The sequence below is a fragment of the Ahaetulla prasina genome, chromosome 6 (genome assembly GCF_028640845.1).
Source record: "Ahaetulla prasina isolate Xishuangbanna chromosome 6, ASM2864084v1, whole genome shotgun sequence".
In the NCBI taxonomy this organism is placed as follows: domain Eukaryota; kingdom Metazoa; phylum Chordata; class Lepidosauria; order Squamata; family Colubridae; genus Ahaetulla; species Ahaetulla prasina.
This window is the reverse complement of record NC_080544.1, coordinates 53,333,806-53,361,270: the sequence shown is the minus strand read 5'-3', so window position 1 is coordinate 53,361,270 and position 27,465 is coordinate 53,333,806. Positions and strand designations below refer to the sequence as shown.

At 35.9% G+C, this 27,465-nt stretch overlaps 2 protein-coding genes across 10 annotated transcripts in view; one reads left to right on the top strand and one right to left on the bottom strand.

The window, feature by feature from the left end:
• Positions 1-69: 69 nt before the first annotated feature.
• Positions 70-14,179, bottom strand: ZDHHC6 (zinc finger DHHC-type palmitoyltransferase 6). Of its 5 annotated transcripts, XM_058187244.1 has the most exons (11): positions 14,031-14,179; positions 11,950-12,104; positions 10,993-11,084; positions 10,566-10,725; positions 9,076-9,237; positions 6,265-6,318; positions 4,306-4,473; positions 4,161-4,202; positions 1,278-1,423; positions 1,132-1,175; positions 70-385 (listed from the first exon to the last, which is right to left on the bottom strand). In XM_058187244.1, exons 2-11 carry the CDS (start codon positions 11,974-11,976, stop codon positions 282-284), a joined length of 999 nt encoding a protein of 332 aa, XP_058043227.1. In that variant the 5' UTR covers positions 11,977-12,104; positions 14,031-14,179; the 3' UTR covers positions 70-281. The 5 variants fall into 5 exon arrangements, with proteins under 5 accessions (XP_058043227.1, XP_058043224.1, XP_058043228.1 ...); XM_058187241.1 differs by lacking the exon at positions 14,031-14,179 and having other exon boundaries at positions 11,647-12,092; XM_058187245.1 differs by lacking the exons at positions 11,950-12,104; positions 14,031-14,179 and adding an exon at positions 11,628-11,742.
• A 143-nt stretch (positions 14,180-14,322) lies between these two features.
• VTI1A (vesicle transport through interaction with t-SNAREs 1A) overlaps positions 14,323-27,465 on the top strand; it is a 257,241-nt gene continuing 244,098 nt past the window's right edge. For all 5 annotated transcript variants that reach the window (XM_058187247.1, XM_058187246.1, XM_058187249.1 and 2 more), the window contains exons 1-3: positions 14,323-14,822; positions 15,837-15,895; positions 25,591-25,701. In XM_058187247.1, the coding sequence (XP_058043230.1) occupies positions 14,729-14,822; positions 15,837-15,895; positions 25,591-25,701 (264 nt within the window). In that variant the 5' untranslated portion in view covers positions 14,323-14,728. The remainder of the gene's footprint in view (positions 14,823-15,836; positions 15,896-25,590; positions 25,702-27,465) is intronic.

Sequence of the window (27,465 nt, the reverse complement as noted above, 5' to 3'; positions counted from 1 at the left end):
GAAAAAATGTATGTTTATGTTTCTTAAGATTATATAATAATATTAAATAAAAAATCAGGCCAAATGTGCTCTATATTGTGAAAGCTTTAATATGAAAAAGCGTCCATGGAATGGCTTCCTCCCTTTTAAAAATGGCAAAAGATGATTAGTAGTATGGCACTGAAGCTCCCATCCTTGCAAACACACAAAATATGATCTTTGTTCCATACATAAGAATATATACAGAATATTCAAGTAGAAGGACAGTGGTCCAAAGCAAACTTTTCTAGTTATCACGAGGGTTATCTTGCTTTCTTTTCTGCATCCAACGGCTGATCTGATTCAGAATCATACAGGCATTTTTCCACACATTTTCTTGGGAACCAACCTCTCATTCTCTCCCCATCTAACAGTGAGAAAGAACAGCAGAAATAAAAAACTGTACCACTTGAAGATTTTTCCTCCCTGTCCCATCATGATGTACTCTTGAGCTTTGTCAAAAACTGTGTAACATCCTCTTTTTTCAATTTTCACAATTTTTCTTCAAGATGTAAGGTATGACTTAGATTTTGTCTATATTAACCATTTTGCTGTAGAAGTTTAATTAAAGCATCATGTCCTGCATGTGAAAGGATAAGGAATGTTTCTTCTATGACAGCATCTGCCATCCTTTTTTTAACAACTTGAAAATAAATGAAGTTCCTAATAGCACAAACCTACAGAAGTCAAACTTAAAGTATATCTCATCATCTCCAAGGAAATATATTTAAAACTGCATTCTTAATTGTTTAATCCAGCCGTTTAAATCAACTCATTTTTTTAGTTTCTAGATACACTTTTGGGAATACTCTAAATTCTAAAATGCTGGAAAATGGACAAATTATCTGTTTGGTATAATGGCATAGTAGCTTTCTATCTTTAAGTAGGGATTTGTATCACAGATTTTCATAAGTAGAATTCCTTAATTTCCTGTCCTCCAAGTCTGCTGAATTCATATTAAACTATTTCAGATTGGCTTCTCAAATTTTTGTTACAGTTTTATGGATTTTGCATTTGGAATCACTGAAAATAATGTACTTAAGACATAAAATGCATTTAAACTACATTATGAAATTGAAATAAGATACTCTAAATTTGAAACAAAGTAATTACCATTCGTTGGCAGGTCAGTAATTTTGTCGCCATACATCCAGTGCCAAAAAATTAAAAAAAGAACAATAAAGAATTAAACAGACAGTACTTGTTTACCTTTGCAACGTTTTTAAAAGTTTGAAGTAATCATATATAGAGATACTAACTTCAGTCCTCGGGTGGCTAAAATGTGGTCTCCCATGTGAAGGACAATTCTAGGCTCTTCAGTGCATGGAGTCGTACAGAAAGTCCTTACACCTTTCGTGACAGGGCAAAAGGCACCATTATAGTCTTCTATTGCTTGGTACCGTACCTGGAAAATTTGAATTAAAAAAAAAAGTTTCTTAAGATAATCTGCTGTTTACAAACAATTGATTATAAAATTGTAAGAAGGCTAAGAAATTTTAGAATCAGATATTTTTGTTGGTTCAAGAAATTTCGAGACTTTTTTTAATATGTGACATTAGCAAATTGTTATAAGCTCAAAGATGGAAATAATATATATACAAAATGAAAGAAAGGATTTTGAAATTAATGGACCCTAGTCAAGATGGTGAAATTGGCTGCTTTGCTTAGAGACAATAATTTGACTAAATTTAATGCAACGTGGAGGCATTTCTTTCAAGATAAAGAAGTGAATCAAGATTTGGGTTTTGAAGATTAGAGTGGATTTGCCTAGAGAAATAGCTTTTTAAATAGATTATATTTCATAATTTACTATCTTTTAGATGAAATTAATATTCTATGAATAGTATGTTGCAATTAGTTTTTTAAGATATTTTATAAACTGATGTTATTTGTTTAGTGGCTGTTATATTTACTTGATATATAATATTTTGTCACTTTCAATTTGTTTGGTCATTCCTTTTCCCTTTCTGTTAATTTGTATTTTAATGTTTGATGTTCAAATATAATAGAAATAAAAATAAAACATATTAATAAGGAGCTGGAATTATATAAATTACCTTCAGTTTTTTTTAGATGCCAAAACTTTTTCTAACTGTTGTCACTGTCTAATTATACATTATTTTCATATTTTTTACAGATAGAAAGTGAATTATCAACCTTTCCCTCCCACCTCCATTTTACAATCTTATAAATATCTATGGTTAGATCCTGCACCTGCATAGGAAGGTGTTCTTGAATGTAGCAACTTTCCTTTGTGCAAGTAGAAGAATATTCCGATCAAATAAAGAGAAACAAATACATCTAAGGAAACAGTTGCGGTTTGCACCTTTGAAGAACCAGTAATTGCTATTGGAAAATAGATTTGCTATGAATTCTTATGTGTAGTCTCCTTTTGTATGAGCCACTGTAAACCATAGTTGCTGTTCTTCAGGAAACTATAGTACTATTGGGTTTAGGGGTCTCTACTTAACATTTGAATTATTATAAGACACTCAATCTTTATGAAATAAACAACACACAAACTGCAGAAATAAATAAGGTGTTTGCATGATGAAGGGAACACGTGAAGAGATAAAGAGATGCTTTGGAAGAATTTTGAGCAGTCAAATAGGAAGCAGGGGTTGAAATGTTATAGAGAAATTTGGGGTGTTTAAAAAGCTGTTATGTCTCTTAGACATCACTCAGACACTTAGACAGTACTCAGAAAATGACAGTGCTATAGAAATTTTTTGGGAGGAATGATAAGGTGTAAAAGATACCATGTTTGGAATGGGTGAACTTAATTTTATTTTATTTTTTAAAAAAATTATGTATAGTGACTTAATGTTTCAAAAATAAAAGATTTTTGGAGCATTATAATCTTATTATCTTGCTTACTGATTGCTTATTTGTACCTTATGACTATCATTAAGTGTTGTACCTGAGAACTGTTGATGAACGTATCTTTTCTTTTATGTACACTGAGAGTATATGCACCAAGACAAATTCCTTGTGTGTCCAATCACACTTGGCCAATAAAAAATTCTCTTCTCTTCTCTTCTCTTCTCTCAACTATTTGCTCAAAGGTAACATATGAATTTCTAGAGAGCCAGTTTCGTATATTGCAGGGATGTCCAAACTTGGCCCCTTGAAGAGTGGTGGACTTCAACTCTCTGAATTCCCCAGCCAGCGATTTGCTCATATTTATAGCTCATGCTGGCTGGGGAATTCTGGGAGTTGAAGTCCACCACTCTTCAAGGGGCCAAGTTTGGACACCCCTGGGATAGTGGTTAGGGCATCAGGCTAGAAACTGAGTCCATATCTTCTAGCCTCACTTTAGCACAAAGCCAGTTGTTGTCTCAGCCTTAGGAAGGAGGCAATGGCAAACCACTTCCGAAATCTTGCCCACAAAGAGTCAAGACTGAGGCACCCAAAAAGAATTATTGAGTATATAATTAGGGTGGAAAGCTATAAGTATCCAGAATGTATAATGTATAAAGACTTAAAGCTCTGCAAGGGAACGGCTTCTCCCCTCTGCTTGACAGCTTTGACTGACTAGAAAGCAACTGTTTTACCAGAGAAGGTCATGGTCTGTAGTATAAAAATAACTATTGATCTAATTGTTTGATATAAGTCTAATTTATAGGGTTCCATTCTGTAAGAAGCTAGTTTAGTCAAAGGATTGGTATTACCTATTATAAAGAAAAATTATACTTCTTGTCAGGAAATGTTACTGGGATTCTAAGACTTCAGGAGATATCTCTAAGGGAAGTATTTGTTCAGCATTTTCAGTGCATTCCATAACTGGTAGGTTAACGACTAACCAAAACAGAATCAATTAAAATTTTCAACGTAGAGAAATAGCGCATAAGCAATTATTTAGAATTTCTTCTTCTTTTATTTAATTCTTCTTTCTTGCTTCTATTTCTTCCCACTGAGCTACAGACATTTATAATATCACACACATCTTACAATAAATAAATTACCACACATCTACAGAAATAACGGCATAATGGCATTATTACAGTTTACTGTTTTACCCAACATAAATAGTGTTCTAAAATGAGACATGAAACTATGCAGCTCTTAATTTTCAAAACAATATTATGCTAAAATCAATACGGCAACATAGACAGCAATGTGATGAATTACTGATCACTTACACTTCTCACTCTCTTGTCAGCTTTCTGTTTTAACTGTTCAACCTGAAAGATACGAAGCAGCATTTTAATAAAGCCAATTTTTCAATGCATTTACTTCACATTTAATTGTAGGCGTATAAAGAAAAAACAAGGGAAAATAGCATACCGTTAAACTATATTGATGGCAACCTTCTCTTATAGGCCATTCCAAGCCATCTCCTTCTGGATTTCCAGACCATGTAAAGACTTGCTTGAAGTTATCCCATTTGCTTCCCAGGTCATAAGGAAATACAAAGACTTCTTTTGTTTGATAATACTGAATGCGGTCTTTGGCCTGCAAGGAATGTATACAAATACAGTTGACAAGAAAAAACCCTCTCAATTACATGTATATATATTATATTTCTAACATGGAGGAACTTTCATGTTACCCAACATTTAAATTTGTGATTATTGTAGTAAAAAATTAGGTTCAACTAAGATAAAAGAGAAATCCCAGGACCCACAGCCACATACAAGACAAAGGGATTTTCTTCCTTCACTAAGATTGGTATACTATTTGATATAATGCTAGAGCAGGAGCTGCAAACAGGAACAGAGAGGACAAAACACCTCTATATTATCTATATACCGTGATGTTTTGATAAGTGTGATATGAGATGGCATATTTTAACTTGTTATTTAAATATGGTGGAAACTTTTAAAATCATACATTCTTCAGGATTGAATTAGGCCAAAATATTATTGGTTCAATTCAGGGGTGAAATATAAAATTTGTTACTACAGGTTCTGTGGGCTTGGCTTGGTGGTGGTGGTGTAATGTGACTGGGTGGGCGTGGCCAACTTTTTTTTTTTAAACTTTTAAAAGCATTTTTTTCTACAACCTCTTCAGCCTCTTCGGTAAAAAAAATGCTTTTAAAAGCTTGTGATGATCAGGCAACTCAGCTGGGATCGCCAGAGGAAAAAAAGCTTTTAAAGGGTTCTGACGATCCCAGCTGAGTTGCCCGATTGCCAGAACCTTTTAAAAACATTTTTTCTACAACCTCTTCAGCTGAACCACCCGCCACCATCGCTACCGGATCGGGCAATCTGGTCCGAACCAGGAGCATTTCACCCCTGGTTCAATTTATATTGAGTATTAAAATAGACAGTTCTATTTCAGAAGTATTCAATAAAAATAGTTGCATTTAAATAGAAAAATACCTTCCTTTACAATAAATCAAACTATTTTTGATTTCATAATCTTTCACTGTTTCTTAAAAGCATTGTGCTGCTTCACATAATTTCTTAAAGTTCTTTACTGTATACTGACCTCTAGTGATGCAATGATATCACATATTAAAATTTATTTCTGGAATTATTTCTCACATTATTCTCAGAATGGATGTGGGAGGTATTGTGTCATGTCAGTGATTGTTACAGTTCTTCCCTGAAGGTAGAGGGAAGAACTCTTTCTGAGTTTCTACATGTACAATGTAATGGAGAGAGAGACCTTACCAATAAAAGTAACCAGAAATTAATTTATGCAAAACCATTGTTTGTTTAACCATGACTTAGTGAATAAACTAAAATTGGCTACATCTGCAAAATATGTGGAATTATAAATGATGATTGTCATATAACAATAGCTGGATTAATTCAACACACTAAATCACAATGAAGGAAATTATATAGTGGAGAAAAACAGACTGTTCCTTTTTTTTAAAACCCATTTCTGTGATTTTCATATCTAAATATCAGAAGGGCTGTTTAGTTGGCAAGATTTTCTTCCATCTAGTTTCTCTTTCTAGTGAGTAGCTTCTTAGGATACGGAAGCTTAAATGAAGCTGAGCTGAGGCAATTGCCAAACATATAAATATGAATTTAAGAATGACAAAAGGACAGACTTATTATGAGTCAAGAGAAGTGAATAATTTAAAAAATTGTTCAAGTTGGCTTAAACCCAACATTTAAAAGACAATAGTGGCCATATGTGCTAAATTCTTCTTATGATGAAAGATCTTAAAAAATGTGTGAAAAGTTCATAAATCACATAAACAGGAAATGGTACACAACAACTACTACAAACTACTACCTCTGTGGCATAATATATATTTAAATGAGTATGAGAATAATTACTTTTTACCTTTTCTTCAATCCATGATTCTATTGAAGTTTTATTCTTTAAAATAATTTTCATCTAAAAAAAATTTACGAAGATTAGCTCATGCCTGAAGTGAGAAAATATAAACTCATTCCACAGAAATTGTATTCAGAGCACTAGATCAAAAATGGAAAACAGGAAACCTTTAATGTTTATAATTTGAATGAATGCACCAATATTGCAATGTAAAATGTAAAAATCTTTGTAGATAAACAAGTAAATGGTATTTCTGCATTGAATGTACTCAAGGATACTTCTTCTACCCATTCCATCCATCCATTGTCCCATTTATTTTTTATTCCTAAACTAGCTGAACCCACCAACTACCAAAGTCTTGACATCATAAATAGCATAGCAAATAAGCATAAATGCAAGAACCTTACATTTCCATAGATGCACTGGTGTTTAGTTTTACTTTAATTTTTGAGAGTGAAAATCTCCGGGAGACATCTGGAAAGTTTTGAATTTGTAACAAACATATGTCTCCCTATTATTCTATCATTCATGCCTTTGGTTAAATTATTAGCAATCTTAGGATTTCATTAATCTGTCCTGCTATTTATTATTGTGCATCTTAACTCTTTTGTAACATCTGAACATCTGAACCTAAAGTAAACCGTCACTTACTTCCTTTTGTTTGTTATAACAGGAAAATCTTTCCTTCCCATATTATTTCTTTCAGACATAAATCACCTACAGAATACCTTTCTTCTGTAGTGCTGCACAAGAAGCAGCTACTGGAAGAAAATCTTGGCAGTGATTTTTGATGACTTTTTATTTTTCTAGAACAGCAGATTCAGAATTTCCGTATATAATTCTCAAAATTTGTTTTAACTTAAGGAAATGATAAGAATCATTTTAAATGAAATTGCAACTTTTCTTACTAGGCATAACCCAGAAAAAAATAAACAAAAATAATGAGTTATATGCACACAGCAACGAGAATAAATTTTGTTCAACACTGAAAGAAAGATACAATTCCAAAAATATCTGACTGGAAACTTAAACTTGGAGAATATGTAGCAATGACAAAACTAGCAATACATATACAAAATAAAAATTTAATCAAATTTAAGTAAAAACAACTCCTATACACAATACTTTACACAGCATGCCAAATATAGTCAGTTATCGTCTGTTTTCTAAGGAGGTCTAAATATCTACAAATATTGTAAGTTACAAATTGTATAAAAAGGGAGAAGTTAGAAACTCAATAATTTTCTTTCTTTCTTGATATTTCAATTCTTCTTAAATTTGCTTTGCCTATCTAAGAGTATGAGAGATATAGATAGATAGATAGACAGACAGAGAGACAGACAGACACAAAGAGAAATAAGAGTATATATTAAGTAACACAACAAAATATTAAGTAATTAGTACACGACTGAAACTGAGTACAAGAAATACTCTGATACAATTCTGCAGAGGGTTTTTCTTCTTTAATGTTAAGTCTGGATGAAAAGTCAAATAAACTTATGCTTGTAATATTGATAACCTACATTGTAATTAATATTGATAGAATACTTCTCTCTCTTTCCTCTATTTGCAACCTAAATCATCTAACCAACAGAATGTCAATAATCTTTAATTACTACTGCATACCTAACATTGTACTAAAACAATGTATTGATTAATAAAAGCAAAAAAAAAAAGGACAAAAGGAATCATTCTGTCGTTTTACTACCTTATTAAAGCCTCCCTTTCCTTAACACTGTTCTCCTTCCTCTGCTGAGATTTTCACTTGAAAAGTTAGGGATAAATACCGGTATATAAAAAAAGGAAAAGGGAAATCTAGTTGTACCATGAATACATGGATGAAATCTAAATAGCTTCCATTCCTGCTTTATATACAATGGAGTAAAAACGCCATCTGCCAATCAAGCATCGCCCGCACATGACCATGAGAACAGGTTTTTTTATAGCAGAAGTGGGAGACCCGTTGGCATGAACAGTCATGTAGCATGCCAAAACTGAAAAAAATGATTGGGTGGAGCCAAAGGGAAATGGGTGAGGATAAATGTAAAAAGAAAGGATATGAGTATGAATATATTAAAGAAATATGGGAAGGTTACACACTGCAAGAAATCCAGAACAGCAGAAATGTCTTAGCTCATAGGACAACGTACTCATACATTAACATGTCTACATAAGGGCCATGTGAAACAGTTTGATTAAATTATCCCTTCAAATTAAAACTAAAATCACTGAATTGACTCATAGCATAGATCAGATAAGGAACATTTGTTATTTTGTATGCAGATATGCACTAACTTTTAGTAACTCAAAAAAAAAAAAAAGAATCCTGGTACAAATTTTTTTTCACTTCTTTGAATTGAATCACAAATTTCAACAGGATTCTAGTTGATTTCTACATGTTAACCTCTCCCTCTTTCTTTCTTTCTCTCACACCCACAAATACATATATATATGCATGAAGCTGTTACTGATGAACATTTGAAAAGGAAAAATAAGCTGTTTAAGAGATAAAGAGTTATGAAATTTAACTCTGTTTACAGGTACCTCCCATTTATGTAAAGAAAGCATGTCTTTGTTGCACAACTGATCATCTGTAGAAAGACTATCTCTACTCTCTGTAGGCTTCCCTAATCATTATGCTGTGAGGTCATGATTATGAAATACACTGCAGAAAGACTGGAAATTCAAATTGCTGATGGAATATTTAAAACAACAGTCCAGAATTAAGAGAAATTAAGATGCTACAAGGCACTGAGAACTGTCTCTACCGTTTGAGCACTGGAACATCTCGTCGGAACATCTCTGTCTCTGACTCACCTGGATAACAAACAACATTCCAACCGCTAGTGTAGTACCTAATGCCAGTCCCAGGGCAAATAAGGAGGCAGCAAATGCAGACAACTCAAAAGGAATTATTGGGCGGGGATCCCTCCTGGCTGCACTCATATCAATTTTCACAGAACTCCAACCAAAGGAGACCTATTAAAAAGAAACAAAAGAGAAGATAATCAGTAAATAGCCAGCTGAACAATTCATCCAGAAGAACTCTCTAGTCCAGGGGTCCTCAAACTTTTTAAAGGGGGCTAATTCACAGTCCCTCAGACTATTGTGGGGGGGGGAGCGGACTGGCTGGATGGGTGTCGCTAAGTGGTCATGTGACTGGGTGGGCATGGCCAACTTAACAGTCCATTTTTCTGCCTTTCTCCTTCCTAAGCTCCCGTTTAAATTGTTTTCAAAGACTTTTAATTTAAAGCAGGACTTTACAAGCCCAGAGCTGCTTTTCAAGGCAGCACCACCCTCCCCTATTCAAACACCGGCCCTGGTTCACACGGCTGTGAAAAAGACTTTTAATTTAAAGTACTTTACAAGCCCAGAGCTGCTTTTCAAGGCTGCACCTGCGAGATCCCCCCTCAGCTGGCCTTCCAGCTGGGTGGCTGGAAGATAAGGCCCATGGTGAGGGGCAGGGCTTAATCACACCAGTCGGTGGGCCACTTTGCATTGGCGGGCTGTATCTGGCCCATGTGCCATAGTTTGAAGATGCCTACTCTAGTCTTAACTGTTTATCGACAGAAGTTCAATTTTCAATCAGAGCTGTTTCCATAGTTTATGCCTAAGCCAAAAGTTATATTTTACCTGAAGGACCTACAGTATCTGATTTATTGGAAATGTGATTAGTTAGACATGAATAAATGACAGACATCCTGAATGCACAAGACTTATAGGTAACTTTGAATTTAAAGCTAAGCATTCTGAAAGAAAACAGTGAATTCAACCCAAATTCTTTCTTTAATTTGCTATATTTTTTAATGGTTCCTAATTTCATTGGATGCTTTAAAATAGAATAACTAATTTATTGAATGACATTATCCATAATCTATTATTAGGGACAGAGAAGCAGATGCAAAATATAGCACATAGTGCAATTTCTGAAGAAACGTACTTTCCCTACCTTTAAGGGCATAGACTCCTTTCTGATTAATTAAATTTAATTATTTAATTAAATTTTTATGCCACTTATCTCCCCTATAAGGTGACTCTCAACTTTAAATTAGGTTTGTGAAATATATTATATAGATGAAGGAATAACTACTTCTGGGTCAGATACAGAAAGAATAAAGGATATTGAGCAAAAACTACAACCTTCAAGAGCTCCAGACTGTCAGTATGAAGACACTTAGTAGACAAAAAATGTAATTTTAACTACAGCAAGTATAAGATAAGGTAGAATTATGGAGGCTTCTCTTCCAAAAGCAAATTCATACAATTCTGTGTATGTTTTAAAGAAGCAAAAAACAGTATTTTCTTACCCTGTTGTAAAGCTGAGTATACATGGTCATGACAAAAATAAAAGCAGCGTGAATACACCCCAGAGGGGCTAGCAGAAGAAAGAGTGTAAATGAAGCATGATTCTGAAATCCACAGCAATTATTAATCCATGGACAGTGGTGGTCCATCTTCATCACACACCTAAGAAGCAAATCCAAGTTTAATACAAGCACAGCGACCAGCAACCATCCCTATTCTCATTCATCACATAGTTCTACGTCTAAAAGGAGCCTTAATTTCAGACAACATTGATACAGCAAAAAAACTGTAAGTGTAACATGAGGAACATGACATGGGTTTTATTTTCACATCCCATAAAATATATCAAATGATTTGAGGAGGGTTATTGTTACATGAGTAAATAGGTATTAACTTTATCCAACGAACAGTATTTATTAGCAATAGTACCTGTTACATTTTCGGCAGTGATGTGAACGTGGTGCTTTGTAAGATTGGCATATTTTACAGTATTGAAGATACATGGAGTCCTGAGCATTTTCCTAAAAACAAAGCAGTATATAAATACACACACACACACACAAATAGAAACTGATAAAAGAAACAAGTATCTTATAAAGTTCATCTATGCATTAAAGTAGAATTTCGAGAAGTAAAACATCTATAACAACTTTCCTGCTGCAGGAACAAGCCTAATGCACAAGAACAAAGAATCAATGTAACTGTGTAAAGGTGGTGGAAGTAGTTTCAGATATATTACCACCTTGCTCAATGAGTCTTACTTGAAAACTATAAGTTTTTTTTTCCAGAAAGAAACCAGGTTTTTTTAAATGTATCTCTTGCTTAGCTAGTGCTATCCAGTGAAGAGATGTATCTGGTAGGAGGCAGACTTTAATTTTAGATGTGTAATGGCAATTATATATTCAACAAGAATCCACAAAAGTACATAGAATAATTTCCCACTGGCTCCCATTTTGCTTTCATTCTGCAAATCCAAAAATTAGGTTTCTTAAGCCATTGCCCAACATAAAATCAGGACGCTACAGAGTGAAATATTATTTTAAAGGGAGGTGGGCTGGATATACCATATTGTTATTTGCTTACTGGTTTCCATCCAATAGGAACATATCCAGGGCCAACAAACATGGCATTGAAGTAGTTATAAAGGATCATAATAGTCCAATTGATGAGCATGATGAAATTAATACTTCCTCCTGTTGTATCCAAAGGCCAGTACCACAGGACTGCATCAATGATAGCCATGGCAGAACATATTGCTATTACACTAAGTGCTATGATTGGTCCCCAGTGGCATAGTCTTTTCAGTTCATAGAGATTTTCAAATCTAATGATTGAACAAAACATTCCCATGCTGCATTCAAGTTGATTCTTATTTCATTCAATTACTTTCAGGAACACATTTCCACTTGTCATATATTTTCATCTCTACTTGAATGGTAAGATGTCCAAACACTAATTTTGAAGTAGCTGGATTTAAGCCATTCTTCACATTTGAAAGAATAATCAACCACAGGAACTCTTCATGATTTTTCTTTTAAAACCTGAGAAAAAAGAAAGAAAAAAAAATTCCAACCACAGCAACTACAAAATAAACATCTTGTAGAAACATTAGAAACAAATTGATTTGGAACAACAGACCATGGTTCACTGGCAGAAAAATGGGCTATAGAGCACCCCACTCCTTGTTCTTTCTTCTCTCTCTGTCATAGTCATATGTTTGGCTCTGATCCTCATTTTTTATGAGTGTGAGTGTGGGTGTGCTTTTTATTTAAAAAAGAAATCAGCTGATATCTGAACTGGAAAATTGATTCCAAGTTTGTTACAAGTTAGAATAACTGGTAAATATTAACAAGATTCTACCTTTTCTGTCCACTGTGGACCGACCGTCTAGTTAATTATTTTGTTTTTAATGCAGGCAAATGATGCAAACATGGTTTATGAAGCAAATCCTGAAGAAATAATTTTAAGCATTTCAAATACTTTTCAATGAAGCATAAGTTCCTCATTCTAGGAAACAGCCCAAGAACTAATTCCAAATGCAAGTAAGAATTTAGATGTTTTTTCTTAATGTATATGTCACACAGCAGGAGAATACTTCAAAAATTGTTTGTGGCACTGCAGTGAAGTTAGCTCTTCATGCAGGAAATTGCCTGGGCTAGCAGAAGTTGCTGTTTTTGTCTGTTTAGGGAATTTCTTTTTTTTTCCTGGCAAAAATGTAATAAAGTAACCAAGTATCTATTAAGCATCTGAAAATGTGGACAGCTTTCTACTACAAAAATGTTTTGATTTTTCACAAAGGAGAGAACAATCTGGTAGTCCACCATTAACTAATAATGAAAAAATCCAAAGTATTTATTTTAGCCTCTTTCACCTACAGATTAATTCAATGACATTCCAAGTAAGTTCAAAAACAATAGGATAACTTATGGGCTCTGTGACACAGGTACTGTTGGGAGATATAATTATTTGCTATACCTCCCTAGGAGTACAAGTAGTCTTCAACTTACAACAGTTCATTTAGTGACAATTTGAAGTTACAACAATGTTGCAAAAAGTGACTTACGGACCATTTTTTTCACACTTACAACCACCGCAGTATCCCCATGGTCACATGATCAACATTCAGATGCTTTTCAATTGATTCATATTTATGACGGTTGCATCGTCCCAGGATTATGTGATCCCTTTTGCAATCTTTAGGCAAGCAAAGTCCATAAGGACGCCAGATTCACTTACCAACTGTCTTACTAAGTTAACAACTGCAATGATTCACTTTACAACTGGGACAGTAAAGGTTGTAAAATGGGGCAAAACTTACTTAACAAATGTCTCAGTAACAGAAATTTTAGCCTCAATTGCAGCAATAGGTTGAGGACTATCTATATTTAAACAACTCTGCTGTGGTTAATTATACTCTACCACCAGATTTTTTGTTTTGATTTGCAATACATCCTAGCAACTTTTCCACATGAAGTTAATTCATGCAGAATGCTTATATAAGTAATTAACTGAAACAAGGAAGATCCCAGGGAGTGAAATCCTTCCCTGCATATTAGCTCATAAAAAAAGCATCTCTGTGCTTTGAGCATCGCAATACAAAAAATGATAGCACGGAGTTCGTTTCCCTTTCTTCACCTACACCGAAGTCCAAGGAGGGCGCAACAGGCAAGTAGTTTAACAGGTGAAGCGCGTGCTACGTCTGCTATTTCTCTGCCTCTTTCTCACAATTTCAAGGACAGGGAAACCAGGAAAGCAAATCCTCTTCCTCCTCCTCTCAATGGTAAAACAGCTGACTGGCGAAGACTCAGCAGGCAAAGTAAAAGCAAAGGCTGATCGCAGCACAGCCTCTGCCCATCCTTTCTACGCTTAGATCAGAAGAAGGGAGAAAAGGGTCTGTAATCCCTTTGCTTCGAACGGAAAGGTCCGATGTTTCTGCGACCGCGTCAAGGCAGGACATCGCGACTTACCAGCGACGAACCCCAGCCTGCTTGGTCCCGGCTCTTGGTCCCTTTTCTTCAGGCAGAGCCAGCCAGGGAGTCCGCCGTTGTCCGCCTTTATTTGCCGCGCTCTTTCAGCGGCTCCGTGCTCTACTTCCCCGGGACACCTTCATAAAACCCGGACATGCAATCCTTCCGTTCCGCCCTGACTTTGGAAATGCCCTCAATAGGCTGGCAAGTGTCCTGGGGAAACACTTCCCCCACGGACAGGAACATATTGAGGGCCAAAAAGAGGTTTCAATCCAAAAACCTTCCCCGGGCGCAGACTTCTTCTTTTCTTAGCGGCGAAACTCCGACGGATGGCCGCCCTGACTCTTTCTACCCACCTTGCCTTGCTCGAAAAGATAACCCGGTGAAGGTCGTCGACTACTCGGCGTCAGTCAGGAACAGGTGCAGGGAAGTCCGTGGGACGGGGCAAAATAGGAGAGCGGAACCTCGGCTCGTGTCAAAAGCACCCGGGAAGATCATTTCCGTGGGACTTAATCCGGAAGTCTCCGGCGGTGACAGTAAGAGCGTTATAGCGGCGGTAGTTGAGAGTTTTGGTGTTTCGGCGGCTCGCGAAAGGCGAGGGTTGCTTCGTTTGCTTCCGTCAACGGCGGGCAGTTTGGCTGTTTGGACATTCAGGTCCAGTTGTTTTTTTCTTGCTTGCTGCTGCTGCTGTCGCCATCATGTCCTCTGATTTCGAGGGCTACGAGCAAGACTTTTCGGTTCTTACCGCTGAGATCACGAATCGCATCGGAAAAATCCCCAAGTTGGTTGGAGGTGAGTGATGGCGGTGATGGTGGATGGGTGGCAGCCCTCTGCATCTGCCCAGCCGTTGTCACGATCTGCTGCCTACCTGTCACGACTGTGGTCCTTTCGTGCCTTGATGATGTAATTAGTCTGATCATCTAAGGAAGAACCCTGCTGGTTAGACCCAATGATCTTTTTACTCCAGGAATCTTTTTTTACACAGCCGAGATACATATGGGATGCCTACCAAGGAGGAGGGCTCCTCCTCAGATGATAAGTGGGATGGCTTCCTGGGATAGCCTTTTCTTTAATTCCCTGTGGTTTGTCGTGCCCTGGCTTAGCTAAGGTTGCAGATCTTATGACTCAGCCTGATCTGAGATATTACAGGAGCTAAACTGGCTAGGATGGTTTCTTGTGAAAAACTTGTTGGATTTTGAAGTTACACTTCATGAGCCTCCCTAGAGGCAATGTATTTGTACAGCACTTGAGACAAAACAGATATTGGTTGAAATAGGGAGTAGTGTAGGAGAAAATCGCTTTGTTATTTTTTATTCCAATTTCCCTTCATGATTACAGTTTTACTTTGCATGAATAGCTTCAGAAATAGAATATAAGTTAAGATTCAAAGTGAACAACGATGCCATCACAGACTGTCTTGCCAAATGCACAATTAACAGTTACCTAGTGCCAAACAAGAAATATGTACACAATGGAGAGATGCCCTTATTATGTCCTTAAACTTGCAACTTTCTGGTGGCTCCATGGATATATCCAGGCAATTTTCTGGAAATAGTGCGGCCATGCAATTTTCTTATCAACAGTATCATTTGCCATAGCTTTCTTTTGGAATGTCTTTCAACATCCCAGTCTCAGCCTATAACTGTGTAATTTTATGTCAGTCTTCCACAAAATACTAGTTTAATTCAATCCTTTGCTTCCAATTTCTGGCAAAATTGGCCAGATTTCAGTAGTGCCAAGTTGTTACTAAGTATGGCTCTGAGAATAGAAATATTGTTCAACTAAGCATCTATTATTTTGTTTTAGATGAGAAGAGACAGTTGGTTTCAAGTGTGGAAAAGCAGCTGGAGGAAGCAAGAGAGTTGGTAAGTTGTGGAAATAGTGTATTAAATTGTGGATACTGAAGGACTGAGACTGGGATGACTTTTTCCTGTATGTCTTGATAACCTTTGTTAGTCTATCTGGTACTCCAAAATTAGTAGGAGTTTGATAGCATCTTTTCAGACTAACACATTTTTATTAAAAAAAATTGCTTTCATGGACATGGATGGTTCAGCGATTAAAAGACACTGACCTTGTTGGCTGGAAATGCTGAATGCCTGGGTTCGAAACTTGAGTGCCATGCAACAGGTTGAGCTCCTGTTACTTACGCCAGTTCCTGCCTACTTAGCCCTTTGAAGGCATGCAAATGCAAGTAGATGAAAAGGTACCACTTTGGTGGGAAGGTAACAGTATTCCGTGCACCTTGACGTACAGTCATGCTGGCCACATGACCACAGAAATGTCTTCAGACAATGCTGGTTCCTTCAGTAAGAATGGAGATGAGCACTGCTCCCTTGAGATGGACATGACTGGAGATGGGAACACTTTACCTTCACTTTTACAATAACTATTTTATTATAACTTCTTAAAATTATTTATGTTTGTTAAAGCTTTCTGAAATAATTGAGATCTTCAGTTTCAGGTCTTCAGATCAACTATTTCAGGTCTTAAAAGCACATTTTAAAGACATTACTATTATTAATTAATAAGGTACTTGTAATTATCTTATGTGTAACCTACGCCTACATAAACCCCCTGTCTTCCTTTCTCTTCTCCCTGTATCATCCCAATTGGAATCCTGCACTCTGTGCACCTGATGAAGTGAGCTATGGCTCATAAAAACTTAATAAAATAGCATTTGTTAATCTGAAAAGATGCTACCAAACTCGTCTAGATTATTGTATGCATTGGAAGCTGATAGCTAGAATCAGCAAACAGAAAACCAAACAGGAATAGGGGAGATTTGTGAAGAAATTTGGGGAGCTTATTTAAGGAGGGTTATTTGCATAATTGGATAAAATATTAGGTCTTTAGGACTCAGTGGGATGTGTCTGCTTGTTTTCTGAGAATACAGTTTGAACTGAAGGTCTTACAGATGCAAATTTGTGACCTAGAGGGCAAACAGATTGTTTACAATTTGTTGTTTACAATTTTTACAGATTGTTTATTCTTTTACACGTGTTACAAATTATGGCATTTCAGAGTTTGTGACCTGGATGGCAAGCATACAGGAAGAATCTTGTGAGAATGATACATACTGACCTCTGTTTTCTACAGATTAGCATCATAGTTAAATTATTTAAGGAGGGTTAACAATTGTGTGGGGTTAGCATGGCTCATTTTCTGTAAAAATATAAAATAAGGGCTATCATTTAACTGGAAGAATTTATAAAGGAGACCAAGTTACTAATTAAAATGAAATCAAGGAAGATGTGCTTTCTGGTATATTATATAATGTGTATGTTGTCTGGTTTTTTATCAGTTGAGCATGGATTGTGGGTTTATATTCAGTCCAGTGAACTGACTTTCAGAGATCAAGTCTTGAAATCCAAGATTGCTGTACAGGAGATGCTTAGATATAGTCAAATAGGTATTAAGACACGGGTGTCAAACTTGCGTTGTAACGTTATCACGTGACATATTGTGACTTTTCCCCCCTTTGCTAAACAGGGGATGGGCGTGTCCAGCGCATGACACATCCATCCCTTGGGCTGCGAGTTTGACACCCCTTTATTAAGAGATCTTTCTAGGCAGAAGTAGTACTTAGTACTACTCCCAGTATAATAGCTCCTTTGCCTTCAAAAAGAAGAATCTTGGCAAGGAGAATATTGTTTGCAGGATGAGGGAGATGTTCCTGTAGAAGTGACAAATCCCTTGGTGATGAATTCACATCAACTTAGTCGTCACACCTTTATCTCTTCTCATCTTGATTACTATAATGTGATCCACATGGGGGCTGCCTTGAACAACATTTGGAAACTTCAATTGTTCAGAATGCAGTTCAAGCTGTGCTGGTTTCAAGAAGGCTTCTGGGTGCACTTCAAGATGCTGATTATCATCTTTTAAACCATATGTGGTACACGATGGGTATGTTCTGATGCCCCTAGTGCAGTGTCTTCCCTGGTGCAGTGCAGTGTTTTTAATTGTATTTATTGTTTTGTATTATTAGCTGCCTACAATTATTTGCTTGAAGTGGTAGTGGGGTTATATAAATTTCCTATGCAAGTAAATTAGTACAAGCTATGCGGGTGGCTTAAAAAGGGATTGGCTAAACTAATGCAAAACAGAATAATGAAAGGCTATCAGTCTTGAAAACTCAGTTTTACATTTTGGTTGGGGGCAGTATGTTTCCAAATACTTTTTGCAGGAGGACATCATTGGAAAAAAAAGGAAATCTAGCCCTCCTTGTTTGAACAGCTGAAAGGCATCTGGTTGGCTGCTGTGACAAAATTTATTTTATTATTAAACTTATATGCTGCCCTTCTCCCTGACAGGGTAATTATCTATATATATCTATATAGTCTATGCCAGAGGTCTACAAACTTGGCTCTTTTAAGACTTGTGGACTTTAACTCCCAGAGTTCTAGGGAGTTCAACTCTGGGAGTTGAAGTCCACAAGTCTTAAAAGAGCCAAGTTTGCAGACCCATGGTCTATGCTGTAGACCCGGAGTGTCAAACCTGATTGCATCGTGGACCATGTTGGGATGTATCGGGATTTTTTTGCCTTTGCAGAGACAGGGCAGTGTGGCCTGTGTAGGCCGTATCTGGCCCACGGGCAGCCAGTTTGACAGGCCTGCTGTAAACTATACTATACTAAAGTATGGCCTGATCTAACAGGCTTATTTTCATGTTCTTGTAGTCCCATAACCACTGAGCCATATTATGCTTAGATTTAGCTTTCTTGTCCAAACCAGTCAATGGTTTTAACAATTCAGTATCATCATAAGTTGTTTCTTGCTCAACTGATTGAGGGAAGCTTCCCTATGTCAGACAACTTTCTGTAATTGTGTGTCATTGGTAGGTCTCGGATTCATACAATGTTAACAGGTTTATTGTGCACGCATGCTAAGGTGATGCTTATCTTTGTTAGGGATGGAGAATTGTGATGATTTGTAATCATGGGCAAGCTAGTGAGTTTAAAGAGAAACATGTTATTTTTGAAAGGATAGATGTATAGGTACCTTTTACAGTAAGTGTTGCTTTTTCATTCATATTTGTAGCTCAAGATTGAGATGAGTGGTCCTTGGTGCTCTGAGCTTGGTTGAATTTATTTTATTTTTATTAATTTATATCCTGCCAAGGCAGTGAACATATACAAGCCACCTTACTACTCCTATTTTCCCCACAACTATGAGGAGAGTTGGGCTGAGAATGATTATTTCACGGTCACCCAACTGGCTTTCATGGCTAAGATAGGATTAGACCTCACGGTCTCCCAGTTTCTAGCCTGTGCCTTAATCACTAGACCAAACTGGCTTTCTATTTATACCAAGGCCCAAATATTTAACATTATCTGTGCACTGATATGCTATATCAATGATAGCACTGATGTTGTTATCTAGTTTGGGAAATCAACATCTGCATAAATACAACCAAGCTCAGAGAGCACCAGGGATCCCTCATTTCAACCCTGAGCTACAAATATTCTCCTTCATTGGTGCAACTGTTATCTTTTGACTATCCCCTATTTCATTTTCCTGAAATTCTGTACTCAATATTTCTACTTTTTTCTCTTCTTATGTTTTCTTTTTATGTGTGCCTATCCTTTTATCAGCTATACCATAAGCCTGTCAGCATTTATTTCTCTGTTAATTTTCATTTTCTTCATTATGCACATTCTGTATGCCACCATTTGTTAACTTTTCATGAGGTGCTCAGCTTGGTTTTCTATGTTGGTATCATTCTTTCATTTCTATTAAACTGAATATATGAATTGAACTTAGAACTTTGCCCCGTGCTAGAAATGTAAAATATAAACCATTATAGAACATAGTTCTTGTACCAGTTAGATCTGTATTCTGATATAAACTTGAACATGGTAATTCATTAATAAAAACACAGTTATTTTTTGTCAGCTGTTTAATTTAATCAGAGGTCTACAGTTTTTATAGTCTTTTAAAACTCAGGATTGCCAACACCATGTCCTTCCACTTATCACTGGTATCGTGTTTTGACTCAATATAAGATTAGTGAACTCTCTTTGCTTCCTTTTTTAGCACCAATGGAATAGGTAGGGATTGTTGCTGATTGAATGCTGCGTGGCCTAAGAAGTCATTGTCAACTTCTGTTGTCCCAAAGGAAACATTTAGTGGATTATAAACCTGAGAATTTGGAGCAAAGCTGTATATATTTATTGAATTTATGAAGTATCCTTAGAAAAAATCAAACGTACTCCATATCTGAAGCTGCCCTTTCTAGCTCCTTGGCTCTATTCTATACTAAGGTGTCGCAAACAACATGATTTCATAGCGGTCAAACTAATGAAGTGCGTCTTTTCCTATCCTGTTTTATACCACCAAGGTTGGCAGGAAAGCCGCAGTTTGTCTTGATTAGCAGACAGAGCTTGTGCAACCATAACAATGGTAAGAAATGAGCAGATTAAAATATTTCCAAATACAAACTGATAAAGTATTGACACATGACACAGCAGATTTAACTGTGATTTTAAAAAAAGTGTGGATAATTGATGTGGCAATACCAGGTAACAGTAGAGTAGAAGACAAAGAATTGGAGACAATCAGAAAGTATTAAGATCTGAAAATCAAAATTAAAAGATTATGGCATATACCGCAGCTGATCGTCCCGCTATTAGCAGGACACTAAGTGCCATGCCAAAAAATCATGGATGGCACTTAGAAAATATGCACATTAGCAACATTTTCATATGTCATTTACAAAGGACACATTGCTTGGATCCGCACATGTACTAGGCAGATACATTGCAATATCCTAGCTTCTTGAGAAGAACTCGATGCCTATGAAGGCTAACACAGCTAAATACAACCTGGCAGTTGTGATTTCATATTTTTATGTATATACCGGTAATCATTTATTAAACTTATATGCTGCCTGACTCTTGCTGACTTTGGCTGCTCGCAGCAATCAAATTATAATACAAATCAGGAAACATAAAAAGTAAAAATAAAAGATGGCAAGTTCAATAAAATGAGGGGTCTCACTTTTCTTTGCTGAAGGTCCAATTGAAAGACTAGGTGTACATGATTCACCAACACCAGGGCCATCCAGATCTCAAGGGCAGATACTACTACAGAGCAGGTATATTCTGTGATCTTGAGAGATCATATTGTTTAATTCAAGGAATCCAGAGCATGCCAGCTCTTCAGGATCGAATCGGACAGGCAAACGTTATAGGAAACATATGAGACCTTAGGAAACCAGGCTCTATACAATTTAGGGTTTAATAGCTAATAACCAGAACTTTGAGTTACATCCAGAAGTGAACTGGCAACTAGTACTGCATGTGAAGCAGTGGTCCCTCACTCAAAATATCAATTGATGTATTAATTTCCTTCTGGTGCCCTCTAGTGAACAACCTTCAAAGACATATTTTCAGATTTTTTTTTATTAGAGTTGTAAATAAAGAAAATTTCTCACAGGATGAATTCTTATAATCAATTTCAAAGTGTTAATTCAAGTCCATATGAACACTTAATACATTTAAAATTTTCTAAGAGCAATATTTTAATTAGTCTTTTGCTGTATAATCCATTTTTTTTATTCTACAAAACCTTACACTCATACTTAAGATTTTTTTCTTATTGAAGAAAAAAATCATCTGGTGAACATAATAATAGTTGCAGATTTAAAGGTTCTCAATCTTTAAAAAACAAAAAGTAAAATATAAAGTGATTAAGAAGTGAGGTTCAATCAAACTGAGTCTATAAAGCCTACATTGAGGGCTATGAGCTCAGCAATCTCTTGAAAATCTCACCTGCTTGGAAACTGATTGCAAATAACTCATAAAAACCAGCTGTCCAAAGTACTTAGGAACAATCTCAGAATCTCATCTTTTTCCAGAAAGATTTTGGCAGTTCAGATCCACTCTCCAGTTGCCATTTTTAGCTATAATGTCTTCCAGTCTTCAGACATCAGTTCACATTTCCTCACTGGAAATCAAACTATAATGCAGTTTTAGATTAGTAAAGTTTGTTTGTTTATAATTTAGAAGTAAGCATTATCATGGCTTTATTATATAAATGAAAAACAAAAAGGTTACATTACATTTTAGCAGACAAATTGAAGACAGTTGTATAACAGGATAAAACCCTCCATCTTGTTAATGTAAACATGCATGCTGCTTTCTTAGCTCTACATTACATGACTCCTTAATTAAAGTAAGTGGTTTTTTTAGATTTAAGTGTGATTGTGAAGCACTTATCACTTGTGGTTGGCATTAATTAGAATTTAAAGCTGTGCTTGGTAATTATCTGCATTTGTGGCACTTCAGCAGAGGATGTAACATCTAGCAGCATAGTTTGTAAGAAGTCCTGAAAAGCCTCCATTACTGTGCTACCGGCATAGTATTTATGCATATGGCACAGTACATGTGGTGAAAGCCCTTTAGGAAGCCAAAGTATAGATTCACAACTTCATATATAAGTAGTTACAACTTGTCACTTAATAATCATTCAAAATTATGATAGAGTCTCCAAAGGCTATTTATGATCTGGTTTCAAAGTTATGGTAGCTACAGCACCCAAGCAATCATTTGTCCTTACGACCAACACAGGGATACTGCAGCACACACTCACACCCCCCCCCCTTAGAGTTGTCATGCAACTTGCTGGGCTTTTTTAAATTTATTCTTCTAGTTCAGGGGTGTCAAACTGGCGGCCTGTGGGCCAGATGTGTCATGCTCGGGCCAGATGTGTCATGCTCAGGCCACACCCACCCCAGCTCCGCAAATGGGAAAAACGTCACAAAACGTCACATGATCACAAAGTGACATGGCGAGTTTGACACCCGTGTTTTAGTTTGTGGCTCTGCTTTTAGCAAAACCACCACTTGAGTCCAGCTAAGTAAGAAAATACTAAATCCCAGGAGCAATGTTATACATAACTATAAACTCTGAAATTATTTACCTTAATGTGATATGGTATTTTACTCAGTATGATTTAGCTTTACCATGAACCATGTTACTATGGGCTGATTAATATATCATAGTTTTAAAGTCCTGAGTTAGCATTATGTATAACTGGTTAGTCTGTCAATATAAGAGATAACTTGTTGGCTACATATTAGGATAATGTACACATTTTGACTATTAACCACAAAATAACAAGCATATAAATTTGATAAATAAAATAAAGGAAATAAACAATTCTAAACTGTTACAAACGTAACATTTATTTTTATATGTGAAGCAAAAATAAAATACAGAAAAGTAACAGAATCATAAAACAAAAAGGATTTATAAGAGTAAAGATTTTAGCATTTAAATAATCAAAGACAGTTGAAGAAATTTATGTGGTGTCCTTGGTACTCTCTGAGCTTGATTGTTTTCTTGCAGACATTACATTACCCAACTAAGTAGCATCATCAGTGCTAGAAGGGAGTGGGGTTTGCTCACTGTGTATATACAAGTGGCTTGCCCTTTCACTGTTGGGAGTGTTCTTGGTAGTTCTTTGACTAGACTGTTGTTTACCATATTCATAGTTTGTCTGAACTGATAGTTCTTTGAGTTCCACAATTCGGAATTACCAACTCAGACAATTTGGAGAAAATATTTTTTGAATGAAATATTTTATTTACCTGAATTTCTTCTATCACAAAGCAAATATGTGTTCCTTTGTAGCCACACATATTATTTCAATACAGGACGGATAGTTTTAACTATAATAAAATCATTAAATGTTATAAGCTTAAAATTCTGTTCTGTAAATTAATTCACAAACTGGAGAAATTAGTTTAAAAATTAAATGTATTAGTTTTTGTAAATTCTTTGGTTTTCAGTTAAACAACTTGGGTGCTTTTAGTTTTTGATTTTATGAATGGTTATAATTAAGCAAATTTCAGATGTGTTGGGGTTCTGATAGATCCCCTAATTAAATCATCAGTCTCTAGCCAAGCTTCAAAAGAAAACCAGTTATTTATTAGGAGCTTCATGTCTGCATGTTCCCAAGTGAAGCCAGCTCTGATCCTACATAATTTATGCTCCAATTATGACCCTGTTTCCCCCCTCCCCCCAGGATATGTCATCAATCACATTCACCAATGGAGCAATTTTGCACGTTTTAGAGGTCACTCCCCTTTGGCTGCTGTAGGTGACCCTGGGATACAGCCTTGAGAGAGATAAACATGGAATGTGCATCTGTCTTTGGCTGCTGTGCCATTTCACCAGTTTCCCATCCCCTCTGGCCTATGGCACCTCGAGAGCAGGCCAGGGATGCTTTGCAAGTTGAAAAGATGTTCATTTGACAACAAACAAGTATATGTCTGTGAGACCATTGTAGAGCTAATTAAGCAAGTACATTTTTCTGAGGGCTCACATATGGAATTAACGCAATCCCTCAGATGATATGGTTAGAAAAACTAATAAGATATTGATGCCATAGGAAGTCATTCATTACATCCATCATAATATATACTCTATATATGCTAACATACAACACTGACTGCATGCTAAAATGTCAATTTATAAGAAGTTTGCTTGGGCAAGAAACTGGATGAATACTCAAAATGGATAAAGTAGAAATCAGAGGAAGAAATATGCCCATTGTCTATCAGAACATGCCCATACTGACCACGGGGTTCACCTGCTTGAAAAACAAAAAGACCACAACAGGTTCTTCAATCAATGACAGAAATTGAATTTTCATTTGGAACTAATTTTTTATTTTTATTTATTATTTTTTTATTTATCACATTTATATACCGCCCTATCTCCCTAGGGACTCAGGGCGGTTCACAGGCAAGTAAAAAAGATACATATAAATACAAAATAAAATAACACTTAAAAAACTTATTCTACATGGCCAAATTTTAAAAGCAATATAAAAACAACCCATTTAAAACCAATATAAGTTTAAAATCTAATCCAGTCCTGCGCAAATAAATAGATGTGTTTTAAGCTCGCGGCGGAAGGTTCGGAGGTCCGGAAGTTGACGAAGTCCTGGGGGGAGTTCGTTCCAGAGGGTGGGAGCCCCCACAGAGAAGGCCCTTCCCCTGGGTGTCGCCAAACGGCACTGCCTAGTCGACGGCACCCTGAGGAGTCCCTCTCTGTGAGAGCGCACGGGTCGGTGAGAGGTATTCGATAGCAGCAGGCGGTCCCGTAAATTGGGACACTAGTCTGTTATATTATAGATGTTGAGAAACCATTTCATAAACAGTGGTAAACTTGTGTTTGTTATAATGATAGGGTATTGCTATGAATGCATATGGATGCCATAGAGTATTTTGCAACTAGTAATAATTCTTGTATTTTATAATCTGAGGGATTCATTTCTTTTTGAAGAATGTCTATGCCTATTTGTGTAGATTTGTTGGTGATTTGGTTCACATATCAAACTAAATCATAATGTGCTTTGCTTTTAACTTAACTGTTGTGTGTAGTCAGCCATTATGGTTTCAAATTCATAGCTTGGTATGATTATATGCATAATTGTTCAAGTTATATTTAAAAATTTTATTCCTTTAATAATTTATTTTTCAGATTCAAATCCAATTATAGTGTCTTACTTTTTCATTTCTTTTTTCTGTTCATAATTTTAAACATCAGTTGGAACAAATGGAACTTGAAGTGCGTGAAATCCCTCCACAGAGCCGAGCCATGTACAGCAGTAGAATGAAGAGCTACAAGCAAGAAATGGAAAAACTTGACACAGATTTTGTGAGTTAATTTATCAATGGAATTTTGAGAGAGGATTCATGAAGTATCTGTTATAGTAAGCTTCACTTATAGCATCATCATTCTTCTATAACATTTGACTGCTTCACGTATGATAGAAAAACAAAAAATAATAACTAAATTAATTAAATTATTTATTGAATTTTATTGTAGATTCATTTTTGCCTAGGATCAGAAGTTTCCTCATATAAATATAAATATGGCCCTATGATTTTTTTTACATAACTTGTTCATATGCACTATTATTAATAATGGGCGTATAGATTACAGAAATACTCAGCTGTCAGGGTTCCAACCGATGCCCTAATTAAATCATGAGCCTCAAGCCAAGCTTCAGAAGAAATCCAGTCATTTATTAGGAGTTTCATGTTGGCACAAATCAAGTGAAGCCAACTCTGACCTCACTTAATTCGCACCTTGGCTCTGACCCTGTTTCCCCCGCCCCCCAAGGTGTGTCATCAGTCACATTCCCCAACGAAGCAATTTCATGGGTTGTAGAAGTCACTCCCTCTGATCACTGTGGGTCATCCTGAAGATGACCTTGATGTTGCCTACTGGAATGTGCTTTGTTTTGACTGAAATGCAAATTCCTCAATGCAGCTGCGATACTCGATTCCTCATCCCCCAACTTGAGACCAGGTCAGGAATGCTTCGCGAGTTGACATTAGCATTGTATTTGAGCCAATTACCCACTTTTCTATCTTTATTATTTTAGGAAAATAACTATTATTTTGGAACATAAGAAGTGAACCTTGTTTGTATATTGATCTTTTCCCTGGATTTTGCTTGATTTTTTTTAAATACAATACTTAGAACTATTATTCTTAATGGTATAATTATGTATAGCTTTCAAAAATCTATTTAATAAAAAATAAGAATTTAAATAATCTTATTTTTTAGATGATGGAGATAATTTATATTTAAATTAACACATCATATTTTATAGCCTATAGAATTAAATAAAAGCATCAAGCATTCAATAATTTTATTTAACCAAACATTTGTCTACTTGGCTGGTAGAAATCAATCAGTTTCCATCAGCCAAGCTTTCAGTTAAGTTTTCTATTTCTCAAACTGTGCTAATGAAGTAACTGATACAACATTGGGGCTGGAAAATGGCAAGGGATGTTATTCACTTCTACATTTAGGAGAGTGAAACAACTGTTTTATGGAATCTCCATTCTTTCAAGATTGCAACTGCATTTCAAGATGCATTTCAAGAGAATTCATTTGTCAGTTCCAAATGTAATTTTAAGCATACAGCCAATACCAAAGTCTAAGATCTAAGCAAAATATAATTTTAAATAGTACTGCTAATCATTTGAGTTACAAGTTGCTCTTCTGGATTGTTTCTATAATATTCTGAAACTTAAGTTGTGAATAACTAGAGATTTTTGTTATCCAAAAATATGAAGAAAACCCTAAAGTTGGATTTTAGAAATATGATTGTGACTTGCAATATGAATCATGAATCTGGTACAGTAAATGAAGGCAGCCACAACGATATAGATCTATATATAAAAGGCTATACAGTATTTGTGACATCATAATTTATAAAACGGAAAGAGAAGAGGAACGAGCAAACAACATTTTGATGGTGTTCAGAAAGTGAATAGTAATTAATGCTGAGTTGTCCTTGTAATCTTAGAACTCCGAGTCATTTGAGTAAGCCGGACAAAGATATTTCAATCAGATTAAATAAAGGGCTGCTTTATACTGTGTGCGCCTCTAGAATTACTACTGCAT